This window comes from Portunus trituberculatus, chromosome 50 (genome assembly GCF_017591435.1).
Source record: "Portunus trituberculatus isolate SZX2019 chromosome 50, ASM1759143v1, whole genome shotgun sequence".
Lineage (NCBI taxonomy): Eukaryota > Metazoa > Arthropoda > Malacostraca > Decapoda > Portunidae > Portunus > Portunus trituberculatus.
In genome coordinates this window covers 9,863,893-9,886,210 of record NC_059304.1, presented here as the reverse complement: position 1 = coordinate 9,886,210, position 22,318 = coordinate 9,863,893, and the positions used below count along the sequence as shown (strand labels likewise).

The 22,318-nt window shown below is 46.7% G+C and overlaps 1 protein-coding gene across 3 annotated transcripts in view; it reads right to left on the bottom strand.

The window, feature by feature from the left end:
• Window positions 1-4,299: 4,299 nt before the first annotated feature.
• Window positions 4,300-22,318, bottom strand: part of LOC123499741 — a 30,069-nt gene continuing 12,050 nt past the window's right edge. For 2 of the 3 annotated variants that reach the window (XM_045248179.1, XM_045248180.1), the window contains exons 14-46: window positions 22,205-22,318; window positions 21,854-22,049; window positions 21,579-21,698; window positions 21,215-21,334; window positions 20,497-20,681; window positions 19,271-20,321; window positions 18,846-19,076; window positions 14,907-18,584; window positions 14,594-14,745; window positions 14,316-14,417; window positions 13,344-13,495; window positions 13,154-13,233; window positions 12,820-12,945; window positions 12,437-12,560; window positions 11,990-12,087; window positions 11,678-11,896; window positions 11,319-11,528; window positions 11,018-11,187; window positions 10,669-10,803; window positions 10,005-10,113; window positions 9,708-9,855; window positions 9,403-9,531; window positions 8,865-8,962; window positions 8,541-8,623; window positions 8,219-8,417; window positions 7,681-7,887; window positions 6,457-6,602; window positions 6,247-6,345; window positions 5,909-6,046; window positions 5,653-5,796; window positions 5,402-5,520; window positions 4,834-5,079; window positions 4,300-4,748 (exon numbers count right to left, since the gene is read on the bottom strand). The exon at window positions 22,205-22,318 is cut by the window's right edge and continues 50 nt beyond it. In XM_045248179.1, coding sequence (XP_045104114.1) covers window positions 4,553-4,748; window positions 4,834-5,079; window positions 5,402-5,520; window positions 5,653-5,796; window positions 5,909-6,046; window positions 6,247-6,345; window positions 6,457-6,602; window positions 7,681-7,887; window positions 8,219-8,417; window positions 8,541-8,623; window positions 8,865-8,962; window positions 9,403-9,531; window positions 9,708-9,855; window positions 10,005-10,113; window positions 10,669-10,803; window positions 11,018-11,187; window positions 11,319-11,528; window positions 11,678-11,896; window positions 11,990-12,087; window positions 12,437-12,560; window positions 12,820-12,945; window positions 13,154-13,233; window positions 13,344-13,495; window positions 14,316-14,417; window positions 14,594-14,745; window positions 14,907-18,584; window positions 18,846-19,076; window positions 19,271-20,321; window positions 20,497-20,681; window positions 21,215-21,334; window positions 21,579-21,698; window positions 21,854-22,049; window positions 22,205-22,318 — 9,324 coding nt within the window. In that variant the 3' untranslated portion in view covers window positions 4,300-4,552. Of the gene's footprint in view, window positions 4,749-4,833; window positions 5,080-5,401; window positions 5,521-5,652; window positions 5,797-5,908; window positions 6,047-6,246; window positions 6,346-6,456; window positions 6,603-7,680; window positions 7,888-8,218; window positions 8,418-8,540; window positions 8,624-8,864; window positions 8,963-9,402; window positions 9,532-9,707; window positions 9,856-10,004; window positions 10,114-10,668; window positions 10,804-11,017; window positions 11,188-11,318; window positions 11,529-11,677; window positions 11,897-11,989; window positions 12,088-12,436; window positions 12,561-12,819; window positions 12,946-13,153; window positions 13,234-13,343; window positions 13,496-14,315; window positions 14,418-14,593; window positions 14,746-14,906; window positions 18,585-18,845; window positions 19,077-19,270; window positions 20,322-20,496; window positions 20,682-21,214; window positions 21,335-21,578; window positions 21,699-21,853; window positions 22,050-22,204 lie in introns of those variants that run through there. The other variant, XR_006673076.1, reaches the window with a different exon arrangement.

The window sequence follows — 22,318 nt, the reverse complement described above, 5'->3', positions numbered from 1 at the left end:
AAACGTGATATAGAATGAAAGCAAGTAGTAAGGAGGAGATAAGAGAAAAAATGGAAGGAGGAGGAATGAGGGACGCAGGAAGAGTGAAAGAGAGGGAAGAAAGGAGGGGAAGGGCGTCTAGATGATTAGGGAAGAAAGAAAAAAGCTAAGAGGGAGAATAAAGACATGAAGAGAAATGAGGGGCTAAAAGACGGGAGAAAAGAGGAAGGAGGAAGTGTGTCCAGCTCCCTCTTAAGACAAGGATAATTTGAGTGTCCACTTTCTCTCTCTCTCTCTCTCTCTCTCTCTCTCTCTCTCTCTCTCTCTCCATTTGTTTATACGTTTCAGTGTCTCGACTCTTTCTCTCATGTCTGTGTTTGCTTGTCTGGGTGTGACATTAAGGTTCATCCCATCCCATCAGCCCACGTGGTCATACTGCCTCTCCTCGTAACCTTTTCCTTTCCTTCGCCTTCCATTCACTCTCGTGTCTAATTTCTAAAAGCCGTTCTTTCCTACTTCCCACTCTCCTGTTCACCTCGCTTCCCCGTCTCCTTCCTTCTCCTCCACCTCTTCTCCCTCTTTCTTTTCCCCACTCCTAAACTAATAATGGTAATTCCTAAGATATTCTCCATAATTCCTTCCTCTTAATTGACGCACAATAGAAATGAAAAATTCCATTAGTCTTGGTCCGGAGCGATGCTGCCGTTTAACTGGAGTGTGGAACCTCCTTCGGACTTTACATAATGGTGTTGGGGCTTCTCCTAATCGTGTTTGGGGCCACGAGCCTGTTCCAGTCCAAGGGTGGGAGGATCAATGACTGGGAATTTGTATTGCCGTGCATGCTCTCTCTCTCTCTCTGTGTGTGTGTGTGTGTGTGTGTGTGTGTGTGTGTGTGTGTGTGTGTTTCACTGTTTGATCTGCAGCAGTCTCTCACGAGACAGCCAGACGTTACCCTACGGAACGAGCTCAGAGCTCATTATTTCCGATCTTCGGATAGGCCTGAAACCAGGCACACACCACACACCAGTGTGTGTGTGTGTGTGTGTGTGTGTGTGTGTGTGTGTGTGTGTGTGTGGATATATATATATATATATATATATATATATATATATATATATATATATATATATATATATATATATATATATATATATATATATATATGAAATTAAAAAGCTATCACATCTATGTCCGATATGATGTTTTCTCAATTTAATCTGGTTCCCCTCCATTTTTCCGTGTGTGGCCCCGCCTCCCTCGCCCCTTAATGCAAACACAGCCTCGGGGAGAATATTTCAGGCTCGCCCATCGTGCCGCGGCCGAGGCTGGACTGGATTTATTACTTTATGGTCTGATGAACAACTCTTTTTCTCCCTCCTTCCCCCTCTTCCATTACTTCCACTTATTTTCTTTTTCATCTCGTCGTTCTCATATTTTCTTTTTGTTGATGGGCTTCATGCGCCGCCTGTTATCTCAAGTAATGGCGTGGTGTGCGTGCTGGTGCGTGGTGCGTTCTAACGCTTCTCATGCTGCCGTGTCGTGCTGACATCCTGGCACTGACACTCCCAGGCACGACTCCTCACGGCACCGGCAGCAGCAGTGGTGCCACCTCGGACACAGAGAGACGCCGCCACATACAAATAAACGCTCCAGGACAGCTACAATTTCGAGTTAAAAACGGGAAAACACCTGCTCCTTGTGTGGCAATACTGGGCGTCAGGGACGAAATTAACATACAAATGAAAACGGAGACGACAGTCGATTGTCAGAGTGTTGATTAAAATGATCATGAAAGCATCGCCACGAACAGATCCAAGGGCGGGGAGACACAGGGGCGAAGCTTCCATCGACGTCCCTGACCACGCCGGCGGCGCCCATTCCACCCCCTCCCACTGCCCAATTTTGAGGGAGATGAGGTCACGAAGAGACGCTGGGAGAGGGAAAGCAGGGGAGGAAAAAGGGAATGTTGAGAGAAATTGGGGCGAGCGTTGTTCAGTGTAAAAAAGACGATGATGGGAAGGAGGAATATTACAGCGTGGATAAGAAAACTATGCGAGCGGGAGAAGGGAGGATGGGAGGGTAGGAGGAAAGGCGGGGAGGAGAAGAAAGGAAGGGAGGCTTACGAGGTGGAACGTGTGGAAGAAAAATTACGAGGTCGAGAAGAAAGCTTGAGTTAAAAGGAAATACGTGGGGAAGAGTGGGCGTGAGGGGAGAAGAGAGGAACAGGCGAGCGTGGGATTCAAAGTTAGGATATCTTGAAGCACGAAGCTTGCCCTTCGCTACCAGACCAGCTTAATGCGGCAGCTTGATTACATTTGCTTGCTATTTCATTTAGACTCAGTATGAATGGCAATAAGGGAGATGAAAAGGCACGAGAAGGAAGAACAACGCAAAGCAATGCAACACAACACAAGCGTCAAGACGTGAATGGAAGGAGGTGCAGAACTTGACCAACACGGACACAATAACATCCAGTTACAAATTCAACACCAGATCAAACACATGGCCTTACTCGAACGCCTCACCAATGGCTTGGCTGGGAAGGGAACTTGCATAGACAGACAGACAGACGAGACGACCATCAAACCCACCACGGAGTAAAGCCATATAGTCAACCTGATATACGAACAGTCAGACAGCGAACCAGTCATCTAACAAGCCAAAGAATTAGCCAGAAAGCCAAACCAAACATTCGGGCATAAGGACATCCAAGATGTTATCAGGCCGGTTACAAGAAACCATCGAACCAGCCAGAAAGCCCTCAAATAAGTCAGTCTTCCTTCCAAATAAAGCAAACATTTACCCAGCCAACCAGCCATCCAGCCATCAAACTAACGAACAACCCATCCATCACCTAAGAGAATCACCCAGACACCTAAACACCAGTCCAGCAAGGCAGCCAGCCAATCAGCCATCGTTCCAGCCAGTCAGCCATAGAGAGGGCAAGACAGTGAGCCAAAAGAAGCAAGAGAAGCATCGAACGCCACGCTATGGAGAGAAGAATATTGCAATCAAGATAGCGACTCTTGGCTGGGCGGCGGTACCAACTCCAGGCATCGAGGAGAAGGGAACACCACTCACCCTTACCCTCACAATTACCTCGCTTTTTCGTGGCTGCCTTGGCCTTCTTGGGGCGGTCTTAGCTGCAGCGGAGAGATACGGCGCGAGGGAGGAGACGTGAAGGGATAGCTAAACGGGCCGGCAGGAGGAAAACGAGGGAAGGAGTAAAGGAGGAGTGGGTTGAGGATTACAAGAAGGGAAGGGGAGAGAAGGAGAGGGTTAAGTTAAGGAGAGCTGAGAGGGCAGTGAAAAGGAAGAAAGTAGAGAGAGAGAGAGAGAGAGAGAGAGAGAGAGAGAGAGAGAGAGAGAGAGAGAGAGAGAGAGAGAGAGAGAGAGAGAGAGAGAGAGAGAGAGAGAGAGAGAGAGAGAGAGAGAGAGAGAGAGAGACTGCTATTCTCCCTTCCTAACCGCGACGCCGGCATAGCACCCTCCTCCCCCAGGGGCCTGTAATGGAATTATCCCCCTCGAAAATTGTTGAGGGAGCTGCGTGCTGGGTAATTAGCGATATAAACTGGATTAGCCATCTCGACCCCCTTCCCTCCCTTCCTACTCACCTATCACCCTCCCGGGCCCCTCCCACGCCCCCCCGTTCCCCGTCTTACCTCAGTGGCATGTAATGTGAGCCCTCGTATCGTGGGTTGTTGTTGTTAGTAGGGGGAGGAGGATGAGGGATTGAATAATGGCGAGGCACTAAAGTATTAAGGTTTGATGGAACAAGAAACAGAACGACGGACTTTCTAAATATACAGACAGGGTAACAGGCACACACACATACGAAGTGGACAAGAACAATGCACGCACGCACGCACGCGCACGCACACACACACACACACACACTAGAAATTCTTAAAAGTAGTTTTCAAGCTAAATATTTTGCGAGTGATCTGAATGAACCGAGGCGAGGCCAATCTATGTCCCACGTCTGTAACAACTGCGGAGATAGAAAAAAAAAAAAAACGCTAAAAGCTGATAAAATTAACTAGTTTCGAATGAGAGCAGGAAAGCAAACTAAAATCTTAAAAATTCAGATAAAAAAAAAGTATATCTAATTAAGAAGTTAAGTAAATCTTCGAAAAAAAAATCGCCATAATAGTAGTGGGTATGAGAGGAATGTGTTGACTGATTCTGGCCTCAACATTTCGCAACTAACAAATCTCACAAGATGTGCCTTCTACCTAATTACCCTCCGAAGCTATACCTGTGGAAGTCTACCAGTTGATGGACGAAAGAGAGGAAACATGACAACCACGGAAACAGAACTAATTTGTGTTACATTTATTTCATCAGCCACTCGCAGACAGACATTGATCGGTGATTTCCCGATCGGGCTGAAGAGTCAGTGGTGTCCCTGAGCAGGAGTCGTCGAGTGAGTGCGGTGTTAATCATTCAGTATCTAGCGTTTGGCTGCCTGGCGTCACTGAAGACAAAACCGATAAAAAAAATTCCATCGAAGTAGTGAAGGAAGACGCCAGCGCTGCCAACTGGAGCGGCGGGTGTGGCCGCCTGGGCGTCATCACTGAGCTGGTATGTTGCGGCTGCCCCGGAAAATCATCTCTAAAACAAACGTGGGCTGATTGGGGGCCTGGTGGCTGCCGCGAGGACATCTGCCACCCGCGACTGATATCCTCGGTGTCCACTCCTTGCCTTTCATGGCCCACACCTCCAGCGTCATTCCGTTCGCTACGCGCACCTCACCCTCCTTCCTGAATCTGAAAAGTTGCCAAAGTCAACACAACTCTACCCTGCCCTGCCCGGTTTCTAACTGATCTACTGTATCCGCTGTGCACCACTCACCTGTGAATGCCTTCTTGGGAGAACCAAGTGATGAGTCCGCTGTGGCCGACCACGTACAGATGGAGGCCCCCAGAGGGAGTGATAAGGAACCTGGCCTCACTGGGATCCTCCAGTTCCAGCTCCTGCACGGCGAACAGCTGAGGAGTGTGCTGCAGTCCGGACACTCTCGGCGAAGGGATTTCACTCTTAACGAGAGGGCCGCGGTGGCCCAGGGGAGTGAGGCCGTCCGGATTGTACCAGTCAACCCTGCAGCAATGCGTGCGTGTACAATTCAGTACACAAAACTGACTATGACTAATTCGATCAAAGGTTTCCCTCACCAAACGATTAGCCGAGTTAGATTTTTCCAAGAAAACACAATGCAAGTTATTAAGTGTATTTAAATTGAATCCTACATAATTCTATGTAGAGGGAAATTTTACCGCAAAAATATTTCTCCGGGGAATCTTTACTTACCTAGAAAATAGAAAGAGCTAAGAAGACTGTTTTTAAAAGTATCTAAATTAACGACAGTCAGTAAGTAAGACGGTCCAGTGCGTGAAGACTGGAAGCAACAAAATTCACTTACTTGTAGAGACACACGTGCCCCTCCCGCACCCCTAGCCTGTCCTCTGTCACTGCCGCCAGCAAGAGGTCGGGGCCACGGGATACAAACTCAACCCACACCACATCCTCTAGCAGTTCTTCCTATGGCAAAGGTGTGAAAGTGTGAGGTCACAGCTGATACACCATCACCACCAATCATACATTAAATTCACAAACTGCATATCATCCTCTAATCTTTTCAATTTAGGCGAAAGGACATACGTGTACACATACCTGTATTAGAAGAAACTCGCCACTCTTCACGTCATAATGGAAGAAGTAGATGCCGCCACCCTTGAGAGCCGTCCTGCCTGGATCCGCCACGGCGAGGGCCAGGTGTTTTCTGCCAACGGGAGGCGTGTGTTGCACCACGGACACCTGGAGGGATAGACGCGAACACTTCATAATATTGAAACATTTATTTGGTTATGCCATTATGAAGTATTTCCCAATATCTGTACTAGAAGAAATTCGGCAGGAGGGCGTTAACCTTGCTGGGTCGCGTGAAGTTCAGTCGCTGGTGCTCCACGAACATGCCAGCCTGGCGCTCGCACACCACCAACACGTCCGTGCCTCGCGCCTCCACCACCACAAGGCACGTACTCGAGGCTTGCTCCAGCCACACCACCTGCCGCACCAAAATAGTTTAATGACGCGTCGCTGCACAAAGTTCCCCCAATACTTGCAGTAACCTCAGACTCAACAATAACCATGATACCCTAAGAACCTCTGCATCATCCAGGTGCCAACATTGCAAACATTTCCTCTCTTCGTTATCTGAAGAAGCACCTAGAAGAAGGTGTCTTCACGAGAGGAGAGGCAACTTACCTGGATGTCCAAGGCGCCAGGCACACTGAAGGCACCTCTCAGCAGGGCTCCCTGCGGCGTCACCTCCCACACATGCAAGTCATCGTCAGTCCCCACACTCTGGGAGAGATCGGCGTGGTAAGGTCAATGGTCGCCATTAAGCTTCATGTCAACATATAGATGCTACTACAAGCGGAATGATCTGTCACAAACACGAACAAACTGAGGCACCTCAGAGATGGTGGCGTGGACTGAGGCGGCGTAGTAAACAGGTGCGGTGATGTGCTCGAGACAGGCGTGGCTCGTCACTATAAAGGTCCTGCCTTCCGAGATGTAGCTCACCAGCCCAGTAGTGCACCTGCTTGCTAGGGTCACATCTGCGAGCGTATCCACGAACACAAGTATGTGCATGCACGCTCCGCGCGCGCGCGCACACACACACACACACACACACACACACACACACACACACACACACACACACACACACACACTGCAAGAAGACCTAAATAAGATCTGGGAATGGAGTAAAAAGTGGGAAATGGAATTCAATGTGAACAAAAGCCATGTCATGGAAATGGGAAGGAGTGAAAGACGACCCGTGGGAATCTATAAGATGGGAGATGGAGTAGAACTGGAGAAAGTTAAAAAGGAAAAGGACTTAGGAGTGACGATGGAAGAAAACAATCAACCAGTAAGCCATATTGATAGAATTTTTAGAGAAACATATAATTTGCTAAGGAATATTGGAGTAGCATTTCACTACATGGACAAAGAAATGATGAAGAAATTGATAAGTACTATAATAAGACCCAGATTGGAATATGCAGGAGTAGTGTGGACCCCTCATAAAAGAAACACATAAGGAAATTGGAGACTACAAAAATGGCTACAAGAATGGTTCCAGAATTTGAAGGGATGACATATGAGGAGAGACTAAAGGCTATGGATCTACCAACCCTGGAACAAAGGGAGAGAGGAGACCTGATACAAGTTTATAAATTGATCAACGGAATGGACCAAGTGGATAATGAGAAACTGATCCTGAGAGAAGAATATGACATCCGAAGCACAAGATCGCATAGTAAAAAGCTGAGAAAAGGAAGATGTCTGAGAGATATTAAAAAATATAGTTTCCCGCAGAGATGTATTGAGACGTGGAACAGTTTAAATGAAGAAGTAGTGTCTGCAACGAGTGTGCACACTTTTAAAGTAAGATTGGATAAGTGTAGATATGGAAACGGGGCCACACGAGCATAAAGCCCAGACCCTGTAAAACTACAACTAGGTAAATACACACACACACACACACGCACACACACACGCACGCAGTGTAAAAGATATACAGTTTAGCGTGTTGCGTCCTAAAATTTGTTCTAATTAACAGTAAATAACAGGCTGATCTGAACAAAGGTCATGACGCTAATCGAAAACAAGCAACCGGTGGAGTCTCACCGGAGCCTGTGTAGCGGTCGACATCTGGCTCCCGCTGCAGGACGGGGACGTTGCCCTGACTGGAGACAAGCGCTAGGTGGTGGTGCTGCGGGAGAAGCGTTGTACTGACAGGGCCTGATATCCCCTCAAGACTGAGAGGAATCAGTCTTTCATGGTTACTGTCGAATTCCTGCACAACGCGCCACCCCCAGTACTGCCGCACGCGGCCTGTGGGGATACAGAGGCCGATGTTCAAGTGACACATTAACCTCATGGCTTTCCTCTTTTTGTTCAACTTTTTGTTACAAAAGGTCTTCTACTACATCCAATAATATACACAACTACCTGCATTATGATGAGCGAGGTAAGTAATACAAACGTGTATTAGTATTTCAGCTAAAGTTACAACAACAGCAGTAGTGCAATATTGATGGTCAGATGGACAATGGAACGAAGACAAGCTAGTGCAAGTATCCACCGTTACCTTACAGTAAGAGTAAGTTGCAGCAGCCTTAGCGACCCAGCAAGTCTTGCGTGCTCAGTGTACTCATGGTCTCACCTTGCATGGCCCGTTGACTCCGCACGCTGAGATTGTGGAGAAGGGAAAAATCGAAAAAGAAGGATTTGAAGTCTCTGAAGATCGGAACTGGTGTGGGATCAGAGGGATTGAGTCTGGCAGCATCCCGGAACACCACTAGGTCCTTGAAGATGACAGGCGCCCGCACCACTACAGGCAGCGCAGGATCCCCAAGGAGAAACTGAGATAGGAAGGGAGATAGACATTCTGGTTAAAGGTCTCGTATGGTGTAAAAGCGGTATAGTATAAACAAGGTAGCAACAGATGCATGCAATGCTCTCCCCATTCGCCCCCATGTACTCACAGCCCTTTGCCTTGCGTCCGTCAGGTTGTGACCATTGAAGAGGCCGTCCAAAGTAGTTATCTCGTGGCTCACAACGCTAATTCCTACATGAAAACAAGTGAAGGCGATACATGAAAGCACATAGTAACAACATAGTAACAACAGATGCTTGAAATCTCAAGCTTAAGACTTAAATAAAGAAATAAAACCACAAAATTGCACTACCGCGCCTATTCCCAAATACTAATTACCTTCAATAATGAGAAAAAAAAATTAAGTGACCCCGTGATGACTTAGCGTTACGTCGAACAAAAGACGAAGACAAAGATGTGGACGAGGACGCACCTTGGTGGATGACGAGCTTGCCGCTCATCGACTGTGTTCCGATAAGGGTCATGACATGGCTGGTAGTGACTTTGACCCCGTCCACCAGGCCACGCACTCTAATCTCGGCAATCAAAAACCGTATTGACAAGCACACCATTTAGTATTATTAATAGATCAGTTGCTACAAAGCAGCGCAAAATTCAACTAAATACAACATATACCTCATTGATGGACTCTATCATGTGTGTCATATTCACAACACAATTACAGTTCCTTTCATTATATTCCTAACTCGTAATCTTATCTATTTCTACCGTCTTCCTGTTCTCCACCACTGTTGATTTCCAGGAGCCTGTTATTCTGAGCCTGTTGACTGCTGCCTTGCTTGCACTTTTTCCTGTATACTGTACACCTTTATAATGCAACACATGAAAAGCTTCACTCTTTCATATCCTTCAGCAATAACGTCAGGAACTGTTTGATTTTTCGCTCGTAAAATTAAAGTAGATCTACTCCAGAGTAAAAGGGTTCAAGAATGTAGCAGTGGCTCACCAACCTGATGTTGTAGTCAGCATTGTCCACGATGAAGGGACCGGTGAAAGTGGTGAGCCCGGGTATGAAGCCACACAAATTTCTCGACACCCATGCATGCAGAGAACGCGACACATCAACGCCCTGAACGAGACTGAAACACGTGTGGCTTCATTTAGGAGGCATTTCGGTAATTAGGCTGCGGATTTCCGATATCTCACGATGGCTTCAGTGATTGGTTTTATGGCTGTCTGACTAAAATCACCCCAGAACCACTCTTAAAAATACTCCAAAGTGCTACAACGAAAGCGAAGTTTGCGCGCTATGTACCTGTTTTTTGGTAGAGTCAAGTCCTCCATGATTTCAAAGTCTTGCACCAAAGTTTTAGGGGCGTGTACGATGCAAGGCTCTGCATGGCGACACATATGGGACATCAGCAGACCATTAACTCCTTCAGATGTGACCACAGTACCACTCCCTGCCGGAGAGCCATCACATCAATCAAGAAGAAAGCTGAAGACAATGATGGTCCACTGGACGGTCATAGCATTACCAAGTACCACAATACGTTCATGAAGTATCGTACAACTAAAAATTTGTCACGTTCCCACCTAGATGGCACAGTACCGTGAGCACGAAGGTTGTTGATACTGGGATGACCGGTGAACACCTGTGCGCCGTCTGCCATTAACACATGCCGCAGGTTGCTGCTTACCACGCCGTTCAGGGACGAACTCTAATTTAAATAATTTCCAATCATACTTTAAAGAAACCTTTTCTAGAATTCATGAAAATATTTCCTGAATGTTGCACCTAGTTAAGAGGAATTCATTATTTTCCTGAGGCAAATCGGGCTCGTGTCACTTCCTGCAGTCTCCAGAGGTAAAGCTACTTACTACAGAATAAATTCGTTCTTTCGCTGTTGTCCTTTAAGGGGAATTACGAGTGCAACTATCGAGGCTCTCCCTCGGAGCACGTGTGATGCCTTACTACACCTAACTAGCGCCATACATACCTCGGGAGACGATTGTTTGTCGCCTGACTATAACACAAAACATAAAAGCAATTATTACACAAGCTTGGGGCACGAGAGATTAGTGCATGAATGCAACCATTACCATGACCATCTTCACCAACAACCACCACCACCAACAATAACAACCCCAACACTAACGACGACTACGGCAACGACAACAGCCATATTTTTTCTAAAGCGTTGGATCATGAGTGGACAACTATCATGTCGTATAAAGTAAGTTTATCCTTTCCTCTCCCCAAAGTTGGTACTAACGTTGATGGCTGGCGTGTAGAGACTTTCTTCAATCTCCAGATCACTGAAGGAATAAAAGCCCGCCAGCGCCTGCACTACGTCGCATCGTTTCTCAAACAAGCTCTTGCTGAAGTCCTTCATCTCCAAGTTGTTCCACTGTCAGGGAAAACAATAGGACCTGCGGTTGCCTGTATCGAGCTACATTGAGGATAATGAAAAATTTTTGAAGACAGTAATCACACACACACAGACACACAAAAAAAAAAAAATTAATTAATTAATTAATTTAACAGATGAATAAAATAAACAAAAAATAAATAAATAAAAATAATAATCAAAGGACTCCATCAACTAACGAGATCACACCTACCGTCACGATCGCATTAAGATGCGACAAAACAATTACGTCAAAGAATATCTCTATCGACACTTTCGTGTCCGTGTCCGCTAGCCAATACTGCGTGGCGGTCTTGGTCGTGATCTCGTGATCTGGCAGAAATACAGAGGCAGTTGGAAAAATATTTTCCACCACCACCGTGCCTGCGGAAGACAATTTAGCATTAGTGTTATTATGAACAACGCAAGATTTTATAGCAGGGCATCAGTGGCACTATGTACATAGGTTTGACACTCAGAAACACGCACAACTCCACACACCCCCGACGTCTTACCTATAACCGTCAGGTTTAGAAAGGGAAAGTAGGTGCAGTCGTCACCAGGGTTTGTGGAGGTGAGGTTTCCAGCGATAAGCACGTCACCCAGGAAGACCTTGGCGGCGGTAAAAACTGTGCTAGAGGAATGCTGAAGCAGAGCGTGCTTGGAGAGATCCCATCCCTGCACCAGTCCCCTGACTTCCACCCGCGCTGCATTCACATGCCCGCCTGTACAACACGAACAATGGATTCCAATGAAGAAAGTGCGCTCTTCATGATATGTTGAAGACGATAACTAACAACAATGTACAGACAACCTACATCAATGTGCATCACCGAAACAAACTCGACTGTAAAAAATTTGGAAGAGGCCTTACGGAATGTGAGGGGCAAGGGAAGAGTGCTGGGCCACGTCGTCAGGAAGGTTTTGAGATACAAGCGAGTCACGTCAACATCCTGCACCTTAATTCCCTGCGAGATGATAACACTGTGAGAGATAATGTTGTCGAAGGACACATTGCCATGGATGCTCTGATCGGTGTCCCTAAGTATCCACCCGTCTCGGTACAGCGCCACCGACACCCCGTCCAACGTGTCTAGAACGAAAGCAGTGGTGTCGATTTCAGACAACGCCTTTGAAGGTGTTTGCATGACTGAAGATGCCGTTGGAGCACAACCTGTTGCCTAACCTCGAAAGAACAAGCCAGTGACGTACACGCTGCCCGTAATGACTAGATCTGCGGTGATGCTAGCAGAGCCGTTCAGGAGCACCACGCGACTTGCAATGCTGGTGGAGAAGTGAGCATCAAATGACAGTAACGAAGATTCTTCGTGTGTGTGTGTGTGTGTGTGTGTGTGTGTGTGTGTGTGTGTGTGTGTGTGTGTGTGTGTGTGTGTGTGTGTGTGTGTGTGTGTGTGTGTGTGTGTGTGTGTGTGTGTGTGTGTGTGTGTGTGTGTGTCAGGGTGGGGAGTGCGTGTGTAAGGGGAAATAAGACAAAGGGTAGCACAAAAATTGCAAAATAATATGCAACCTTCTGTTTAACATAAGGTTATGTTAGACAGTCCTAATACCCTGATATACACCAAGAGTACTATTGGTCTGCTGCTACCGCGAGACGAGGAGGGAAAGTTAGCACCTGTTGAGATCCAAGACGCCAGGAACGCCATGCCAATCCAGGCAGACAATACCGTGAGTGGTGACGTCATTCAGCACAACAAGGTGGCGCAGGTGCAGCCTCCCCGCCACCACCTGCAGGCCACCTGGGGAACCATGGCTACATTAATGACACAAACTGCATCACATCATGCCACGAGAACACGACCATGGCGACCTACTGAATAATGTGCGATATTAGTTTTCACATATAAGATCTGCGAGGATTGTGTACACTTAGTGTTGGTACTAAAAAGTAACTATTACACTTATTTAAATTCTGACGAAAAACTTCATCACATTAGTAAAAAATCCAAAATATAAAGATTATGAAATTTAAAAGGGCATACGAGGAGGAAAGGTGACCTGGGTTCTTGATGAGGGAATTGTAGAAGAGATCGGTGACGTTGATGCCGCCGACATAGCGAGCGTCAACGGCACCGGCCACAGTTCCATTCTCCCTCACAATCAATTCCTGGAAAGTCTTCCTTCCTGTCAAAGTAAGAATGATTAGGGGAGTTTCAGTTTTTACTTTACATCCTCGGAATGCATGAAGAGCTTGAGCGATTACGAAGATGATTGGTGAGGGGCGTGTAGATTTCAAGAAAATATAGCCAATAAACAAAATGCGATTGTAGTTGACAGACAATGGAAAATAGAAGCGAGTGTGATAAAAAAAAAAAAAAATAACATAACTCACCTGTGATGATGGCAGGGTGGCCGAGCGTTACCAAATCATCCAAGTCCACTTCCTGCACTCTGCCTGTCTCAAACACCACCCTGTAAGGAGAAAGAGAGAAGGTACTGTGGATCTTACCAACCCTCCCGATGGGTTATTAGTGGATATCCGAGAACTTGAGACAACAGTACTTGCCTGTACTGGGGCTTACCTTTGAGCGGACACTTGTGTAAAAATGATGGGCTGCCGCAAGACTTGGCGCGTCACAGAGGACGTCAACACCACGCTATTACTTAAGAGTACCAAGTCAAGGCCGTTGATCTCGTTATGTACTCTCACTCGTGCCGCAGCCGTGATGGAACCCTGCAAAAAAAAGCCGCTGCTCAGGACTAGCCAGAAGCAAGTGTGTGTGTGTGTGTGTGTGTGTGTGTGTGTGTGTGTGTGTGTGTGTGTGTGTGTGTGTGTGTGTGTGTGTGTGTGTGTTTACCTAGTTGTAGTTTTACAGGGCCTGGGCTTTACGCTCGTGTGGCCCCGTCTCCATATCTACACTTATCCAATTTTTCTTTAAAACTATGCACACTCGTTGCTGACACCACTTCCTCACTCAAACTATGCCAAGTCTCAACACATCTTTGCGGGAAACTATATTTTTTAACATCTCTCAGACATCTTCCCTTCCTCAGTTTTTTACTTTAAGATCTTGTGCTTCGAATGTCATATTCTTCTCTCAGGATCAGTTTGTCATTATCCACTTGATCCATTCCATTAATCAATTTATAAACTTATCAGATCCCCTCTCTCCGTTCTCTGTTCCAGGGTTGGTAGATCCATAGCCTTTAGTCTCTCCTCGTATGTCATCCCTCCAAATTCAAGAACCATTCTTGTAGCCATTTTTTGTAGTCTCTCCAACTTCCTTATGTGTTTCTTTTAATCGGGGGACCACACAACTCCTGCATATTCCAATCTGTGTGTGTGTGTGTGTGTGTGTGTGTGTGTGTGTGTGTGTGTGTGTGTGTGTGTGTGTGTGTGTGTGTGTGTGTGTGTGTGTGTGTGTGTGTGTGTGTGTGTGTGTGTGTGTGTGTGCGTGCGTGCGTGCGTGCGTGCGTGCGTGCGTGCGTGCGTGCGTGCGTGCGTGCGTGCGTGCGTGCGTGCGTGCGCGTAGCAAGAAGTTGGTGTTACATACCATAAAGATGAAGGGTTGTTGCAGTGTGTGATGTCCACCCAACGTGATGAAGGAAGACGCGTGGATCCCGTTCACACGGGACACTGTTACCGGCCCATCCACCTAAGGTCGTGGACGAGAATACTTAGTGATATGATCAATCGCCTGTACAATAGATTCTTGCAAAATTAATCATCTACTGCATAAATTCTAAGTAAGGGTATCTTTAACGACTTACAATGATTTAGTTCAATGAATTAATGCACAATTTCATACTGTAAAGAAAGTGCCAGACTGACGGTGACAGAAGCGACGAAGGTGAGAACGATGTTTGTGGTGGCAGTGAGAGCCAACCCGTGCCGCTGTATTTGTGCCATTCCCATCCCCTGCACCGTGGGAGCACTCAGCCCGGAAAGGAATCTGAGGTGTCGCACCTTGTCCTTGTGTGCCTCTGGCCAGAGATGCAACAATGTTATCTTGGAACCTTCATATATGGCTTATATTGTGGCATTACCTAACATAACATTCCACTACACCTTCCTCTATACTCCGCTTGCCTCTTCCCCCTCCATGGCACACATTCACTGGAATAGAAGAGTTGTATTTTCTCACCTATGAAGTTTACATGGCTGAGTGGCGCAGGGTAGAAGTTGGCAGTGTACTCCTTATGAGGCGATGCAGAGAGAAGTAGACCAGCCTCATCAAACAACTGAGAGAGGAGGTAACCTGCCAGGCGACCATCCAACCATAAACCATCCCAGTTCCATTGAGTCTGTGAGTCAGGGATAGCACTGATAGGTTCAGGAGGAGATAGTTCACTATCTATGGCACGATGATCAGCAATATCGACAATAGTGTCTACCAGGGCGAGGTTGATCCGCTGTAGGTGTTTTATACGAATATTCAAAAGTTTTTGAGCGTCTTCTGCCAATACAGAGCCATTCTCTTCATAGATCTGACTCAAAGAAGCCTCTACCTCCTGAGGTAGGTGACTCGCCATCAAGCACATTTGCGTGTTATCTTTAAGAATCAGGACCTGGTTTTCTAAAAAACTGGTATTGACGACTTTACTAAACATAAGTTCGTCCTCCAAAATAAAGCCCAGTGTCTCTCTCACTTCCTCTATCGCGATGGCCACACCCTCGGGATCGATGGCGTGCGGCGCCGGACACCTCTTATTCAGATATGGGTTGAGCGCCACAACGTTTTTGGTGAAGTTCAACAGGATCATCAAATTCTTTATCAAGGCACTGTTGGTTTTAAATTCCTCACTCATATTCTTCACAATCTCAGGCATGTCATCAGAGTAAGCAAAAGGATGTGATGTAGTTTCGTAGCCTGAGGTAGAAAATTCTGGATAAAATGTCTCAAAGCAATTCAGGAGTCTTCTGGTGATTATTCCACTGAATTCCAACAAAGTTTTTAAATACAGATCTCTATATCGCAATCTTTCAGACCAGTAGTAGTACTGTGAGGATGTGGCAAAACTCGACACAAAAAAGAAAAAATCCAAATCTTTCTGGAGTCTCTCTATGTCTAACTCACCTAGAAAGCCGATGGGATCAAGTACAAATTTCTTGACTGTATCGATTAAAAATCCAAACGCATCTAACATAGCGCCTTCTACACCAACGTCATACTGGGAGGGTTCTTTGGGAACTTTTAGCTCAGGCAGGAGTCGGACTACAGTGGAAAAATAGTCATCGGTCATTTGCATGCGTCGATAAAGATACATGAGACGATTTGAGTCCTGCAGTAGGTTTGGAGGAAGGGTACTGCAGTTTTCGTAGTTTAGAGACACTTTCAAAGGTACAAGGATTGCATCAGCATCAGTCTGGGAGAGATTCACCTCCATGTTGTTGTTCACAATGGTAAAGGGATTTGTTATGTCCTTGTCCGTAACTACACTTGATTCTGTGGCTTTTTCGGTCATCGTGTTTGGTGAAGAGTCCTCTGTGACATCCGTTACTGTTGTAGTACTGGTTTTGGTTATGTCCGTTGTAAAATTCGGCTTTTCTGCTTCAGGTATCGTTTCTGGATCTGCAATCTCATTGCCAGTTATCCCAACAGTCTGGGATCCTGAGATTGCAGTTAAATCAATGGTTCCTTTTAAGTCCACGGTCACGCTATCCATAGATTCTGAGGTCCCTTCCGTTGTTCTCAGTCCTAAAATGTCTGCAAAAATGCCGGTGATTTGTGCATTTCCTGTCGTTGAAAGTCTTAAGATACTATCAGTTACATGGTCTTCTGGTGTTGTTTTCTCATCAGTTGTTTGGAATCCTAAAATCTGAGTGGTCTTATCGGAGTCCACAGCCACGGTTGTCTCAAGTTCTCGGAGTTCCGATAATAACCCAGCGCGAGCAGAAAGAAACACACTATCACCGTACATGGAGGATGGAGAGACAGAGAGTGGGGCTAAAGTTGAAAAATTGAAAGAGATTTCATTGGTGGAACCAGTGAAAGTGGAAGAGTCTAAACTGGAGGAAAAAAATTCAGTGGTGGCAGCAGCGAAAGCGGTATTGATTTCACCGATGGATAATGTGTGGGTGGAAGAATCTTCATTGGCATCTTCCCTGCGATACGGTGTAACGGAAGAATTTTCACTGCTGTCCTCAGTGATGGAGGCTGGGAGGGTGGAAGAGTCTCCACTGGTGTCCTCAGTGATGGAAGCTGGGAGGGTGGAGGAGTCTTCACTAGTGTCCTCAGTTATGGAGGCTGGGAGGGTGGAGGAGTCTTCACTGGTGTTCTCAGTGATGGAGGCTGGGAGGGTGGAAGAGTCTCCACTGGTGTCCTCAGTGACGGAGGCTGGGAGAGTGGAGTAGCCTTCGCTGGTACTGTCAATGACGGAGGATGGGATGGTGGAGGAGTCTCCACTAGTGTCCTCAGTGACGGAGGTTGGGAGGGTGGAGGAGCCTTCGTTAGTGCTGTCAATGACGGAGGGTGGGAGGGTGGAGGAGTCTCCACTGGTGTCCTCAATGAAAGAGGCTAGGAGGGTGGAGGAGCCTTCGCTGGTATTGTCGATGACGGAGTGTAGGAGGTTGGAGGAGTCTCCACTGGTGTCCTCAGTGACGTAGGCTGGGAGGGTGGAGGAGTCTCCACTGGTGTCCTCAGTGACGGAAGCTGGGAGGATGGAGGAGTCTCCACTGGTGTCCTCAGTGACGTAGGCTGTGAAGGTGGAGGAGTCTCCACTGGTGCCCTCAGTGACGGAAGCTGGGAGGATGGAGGAGTCTCCACTGGTGTCCTCAGTGACGTAGGCTGTGAAGGTGGAGGAGTCTCCACTGGTGCCCTCAGTGACGGAAGCTGGGAGGATGGAGGAGTCTCCACTGGTGTCCTCAGTGACGGAGGCTGGGAGGGTGGAGGAGTCTCCACTGGTGTCCTCAGTGACGGAGGCTGGGAGGGTGGAGGAATCTCCACTGGTGTCTTCAGTGACGGAAGCTGGGAGGATGGAGGAGTCTCCACTGGTGCCCTCAGTGACGGAAGCTGGGAGGATGGAGGAGTCTCCACTGGTGTCCTCAGTGACGGAGGCTGGGAGGGTGGAGGAATCTCCACTGGTGTCTTCAGTGACGGAAGCTGGGAGGATGGAGGAGTCTCCACTGGTGTCCTCAGTGACGGAGGCTGGGAGGGTGGAGGAGTCTCCACTGGTGTCTTCAGTGACGGAAGCTGGGAGGATGGAGGAGTCTCCCCTGGTGTCCTCAGTGACGGAGGCTGAGAGGGTGGAGGAGTCTCCACTGGTGTCTTCAGTGACGGAAGCTGGGAGGATGGAGGAGTCTCCACTGGTGTCCTCAGTGACGTAGGCTGTGAAGGTGGAGGAGTCTCCACTGGTGTCCTCAGTGACGGAGACTGGGAGGGTGAAGGAGTCTCCACTGGTGTCCTCAGTGATGGAGGCTGGGAAGATGGAGGGGTCTCCACTGGTGTCCTCAGTGATGGAGGCTGGGGGAGTGGAGGAGTCCCCACTGGTGTCCTCAGTGATGGAGGCTGGGAAGATGGAGGAGTCTCCACTGGTTTCATCAGTAATGGAGGCTGGGAGGATGGAGGAGTCTCCACTGGTTTCATCAGTGACGGAGGCTGGGAGGGTGGAGGAGTCTTCAATGGTGTCCTCAGTGATGGAGGTAGGAAGGGTGGAGGAGTCTTCATTGGTGTCCTCAGTGACGGAGGCTTGGAGGGTGGAGGAGTCTTCACTAGTGTCCTCAGTGACGGAGAGTGGGAGGGCGGAGGAGTCTTCACTGTTATTGTCAATGATGGAGACCGTGAAGGCGGAAGAGTCTTGACTGGTGTCCTCAGGGATGGCGGCTGGGAGGGTAGATAAATCATCACTGGAAAAGGCTGTAAAACTAGATGAACCTTCAATGGTGGACAATATAAAAGCGGAAGAGCCTGTGCTGGTGGATGTAGTGAAGACAGAGTATGTAAGAGCAGAAGAATGGTCAGTGATATCTCCACTGGGAGAAGCCGTGAAGCCTGAAGAATTTTCAGTGGGGGTGGCTGGGAAGGTGGAAGAGCCTTTACTGGTGTCCTCCATGGTGGAGGATGGAAGAGTAGAGAAATTCTTACCGATGTTCTTTCTGGCGGAGACTGAGAGTGTGGGAGAGTCTTCACTGGTGGCCTCCGTGGTGGAGGCCGAAAGTGTAGAAGAGTCTTGACTGGTGTTCTCAATAACTGAATCTTGGAGGGTGGAAGAATTTTCATTTGCGTCTTCATTAAATGAAAGTGGGATGGTGGAAGTGTCCTCACTGTTAGAAGCTGGCAATGTGGAGGGAGGTTCAGGGTCTGTTAATCCATAAGCTGTCGAGAGACAATCCTGTGTCAGAACATGAATCAAATATGTGTTAATTCACGCAAGGCTACGGTGGCACATCTAATGAGTCACATACTTTAGGTTTTATGGTTGAGATAACAGATTCAAAACTTAGTACTTACTATTTCACATACTCGAACTTTTAGAAAAAAAAATCAAATACTGTAATACTAAGTTTTACCTGCTTCAGATGCTTGCCTCTTGATCCTCGAGTGAATGAATCTGGAAGTATTTTGGTGCAATTCTCTTCGATAAGTTATAAGCATCTGCTGATATTCTTCACTTCCTTCAGGCGATAATCTACAGACAACTGCTGCGTACACCTGTTTTCTCAGCTCTTTCTTCTCCGATACCGACCGAAGCAGCTGACCAAGGAGATATCGTACAACTCCTGCCTTGAGTATTTGGTAACTGTGTGCCGATAGCTGCTTCATTTCTGTAATGATCGCCGAATACTTTGAGATGGTTTTCATGGCTTTAAAAACTGTCAAAATTTCTGGGATACAACTCATCTGCATTTTTTTCCTATCTCGAATATTCTCATGGAATGCAGGACAAAACAGCAAACAATTACGATGGAATATTTCAGAAGGAAGGTTCTCCAACTCATGGTTGCTTGTAATATCAATCAAATAGTCTAGAATGAGCAGATCACGTCTCGTCGAGTCAACTTTCTTTAAGTTGTTTATAAGAAGCAAGTCATCGGCATTCAAAGTAACTTTTTTTAGTTCCAACTTTTCCTGAACCAAGTAACTTTGGATGTTACCTATCATTTCTGTCATATTATCGGTGGGTAATTCATTCTGTATGAAGACGGTCGTATTGTGCCACTTTATTGCATCCAAAGTTTCATGGAGTTTTAGATTACCGTTGTTCTCGAGGTACAAAATAGCACAGTCAACATTTTGCATCAGTAAATTGAAAAAGTTCAGATTCTGTCCAGGAACCAGAAATTGTCCTGGTTGTATCTCAGTCAGAAAGATCAAGAGATCCTGGGCTGCTGCCACTCCTCTTAGGACCAAAAAAAGCGTTTCTATGCGGGCAGTCAATGTTTTTGGCCTTCGATTCCTCGGTAACTCACAGTTCTCACTCGACCAACGCCGACGGCGAATGCTAGCACTCCTATAGTTAGGAGCGTTTTGCTCCAAAAGCTGAAGTGAAGTAAAGGTCTTTGGTGCCGTCACTATCTGATATCCCGAGAGCAACAGTACGTCCAAGCGACCTTCGGTCACCTGAAGAAAGGCATAAGTCAACAGCATCAGTATTCATCCACAAACCTACTTCAACTTTTACTTTAGCTTGTGACCGACAGAGGGAAGTAGCTCAAGCAGTTACAGAAGATATGAATAGTCTCTATATCAATACGGCTCAGGACTGCGCATATTGCATATTCTATAGATAACTTACCGTGAGATTGTGGAGCTTCTGGAAAATGAAGACAGAGATGGCCCGCACGTGGCTGAAAGCAGCTGACACTACAATGTACGAGTGATGGCTGCCATTTAGAAACACCTCGGCGGGAACCCGCATATTGTTGAGACGTCCTTCTATCGCCATGGACGGAGCTGCAAGCTCGCCCACCTGGTGGCCACCTAGACACACAACATTAAATGACACAGGGAGAGTAAAGACGTCAAGCATCAAAGCAGTTGTTCTAAAAATTTCAAGAATTTAGAGTTAATGATAATCTTTGAAAATATTTTGGCGTTTGGAAAAGTTTTGGAAACCGATTGTGAAATCTGGAAAATGTTTAGTTTGTTTGGAAGTAGTCTGGAAACTGTTTCCTGAAAAAAAATTTCTGGTGTCTATAGGCCTTCAGGCAGCACTGCTGTGCACCACTCAGGAGGTTCTGCGTATTTCATTATGGTGGATGAGTGTCTGAAGTGCTGGCTCTCGCGCTCTTGATTACAAAGTTGGCCACACGCTCCCTTATACATACAAATATTCTTCATTAATTCTTATAATAGCTTTTATAGGTATTAAAAAAATATAAATACCTTAACTGCGACATTTTAAAACAAGTGTCCAGCCTTTCAGGGCAGTCCAAGGTATTACAATTTTTGTCTAATCCAGAGAAACGTTTTCCATCCTACACTCATGAAGGTCCTCCACCTTTCTCACTCACCTGTGACAACCTGCAATCCTGCATAATCAACTTTAATGACGTTTTTCAGATCGAGAGGCAAGCTGAGGTTGACCTGCAGGTTCCCATGGTACGCCAGGTTGCCCATCACCCTCACAAGACCTGCAAGACCCAGCAACTACTCAGTGTTGGGCCAGCACAGGCCTCTGAGGCGTTGGCGACGACAACTCTCGAAGTCCGTATTATGTTTCTACGATGCAAACTTCTGACTACGAACTGTCAGCTTGATTTGACGATTACAAATGTCAAAATCTTATTTTGATGGCTTCGTATTCATTTCTATATTGTAAAAAATAATGGCTTACAAAAAAAAAAAAAAAAACTGTTCATTTTCAAAACAACCAACCATTTACAGCGGAACGGGCGTCCTTCAAGACTAGAGAGGAGAGGAGTGGCGAAAGTGGAACGCCATTGATGGTGACCACCTCCAGGGAAACAGCATTCAGATACTGGCAGGTGAGTGACCCTGAAGGTGGGAAAAATAATAGTTAGTGACTACTACCATTACCACTAGAGAACCACCAACACCACTACCTTTTATCTAGATTGTAGAACTGTGAAGAGTATCCTAATATGTTGTCAAATGAAATGGTATCGAACATTTTAGGAAAACATACATACCATTTAAGTATTGCGAATCATCAGCGATAAGAACATATTGTGGAGTGATCACGACTTTGTCCACAGTGACGGCGATCAGGCTAGCGACACGGATTGCAGCACTGAAGCTCACATGACCAAAAATGGTATGGTGGCCACTAAGGGTCACGAACGAGGAAAAGGGCTGACCCTTCAGGTTTGCTATCTGCGTCACAGCCTGTAAAAAATGGAACAATGTTTAGCATAACACTCTTGCGCTGGGTTACGTGGTAATTGCTTTCAAAACATTAGATCAATACATTATTCTTCACTGCATACTCCCGAAACAGTTTTGTTGCAACACTACACAAGGACTGGCATCTGCGGGAACACCTTAATCTCCACATGATCCAGACGGAGTCGTGCCATATACTGCAGATCGATTCCCTCCAGCATGACAGCGTCCCTCCACGACACCACCCGCTGATTGACATCATGCACATACAA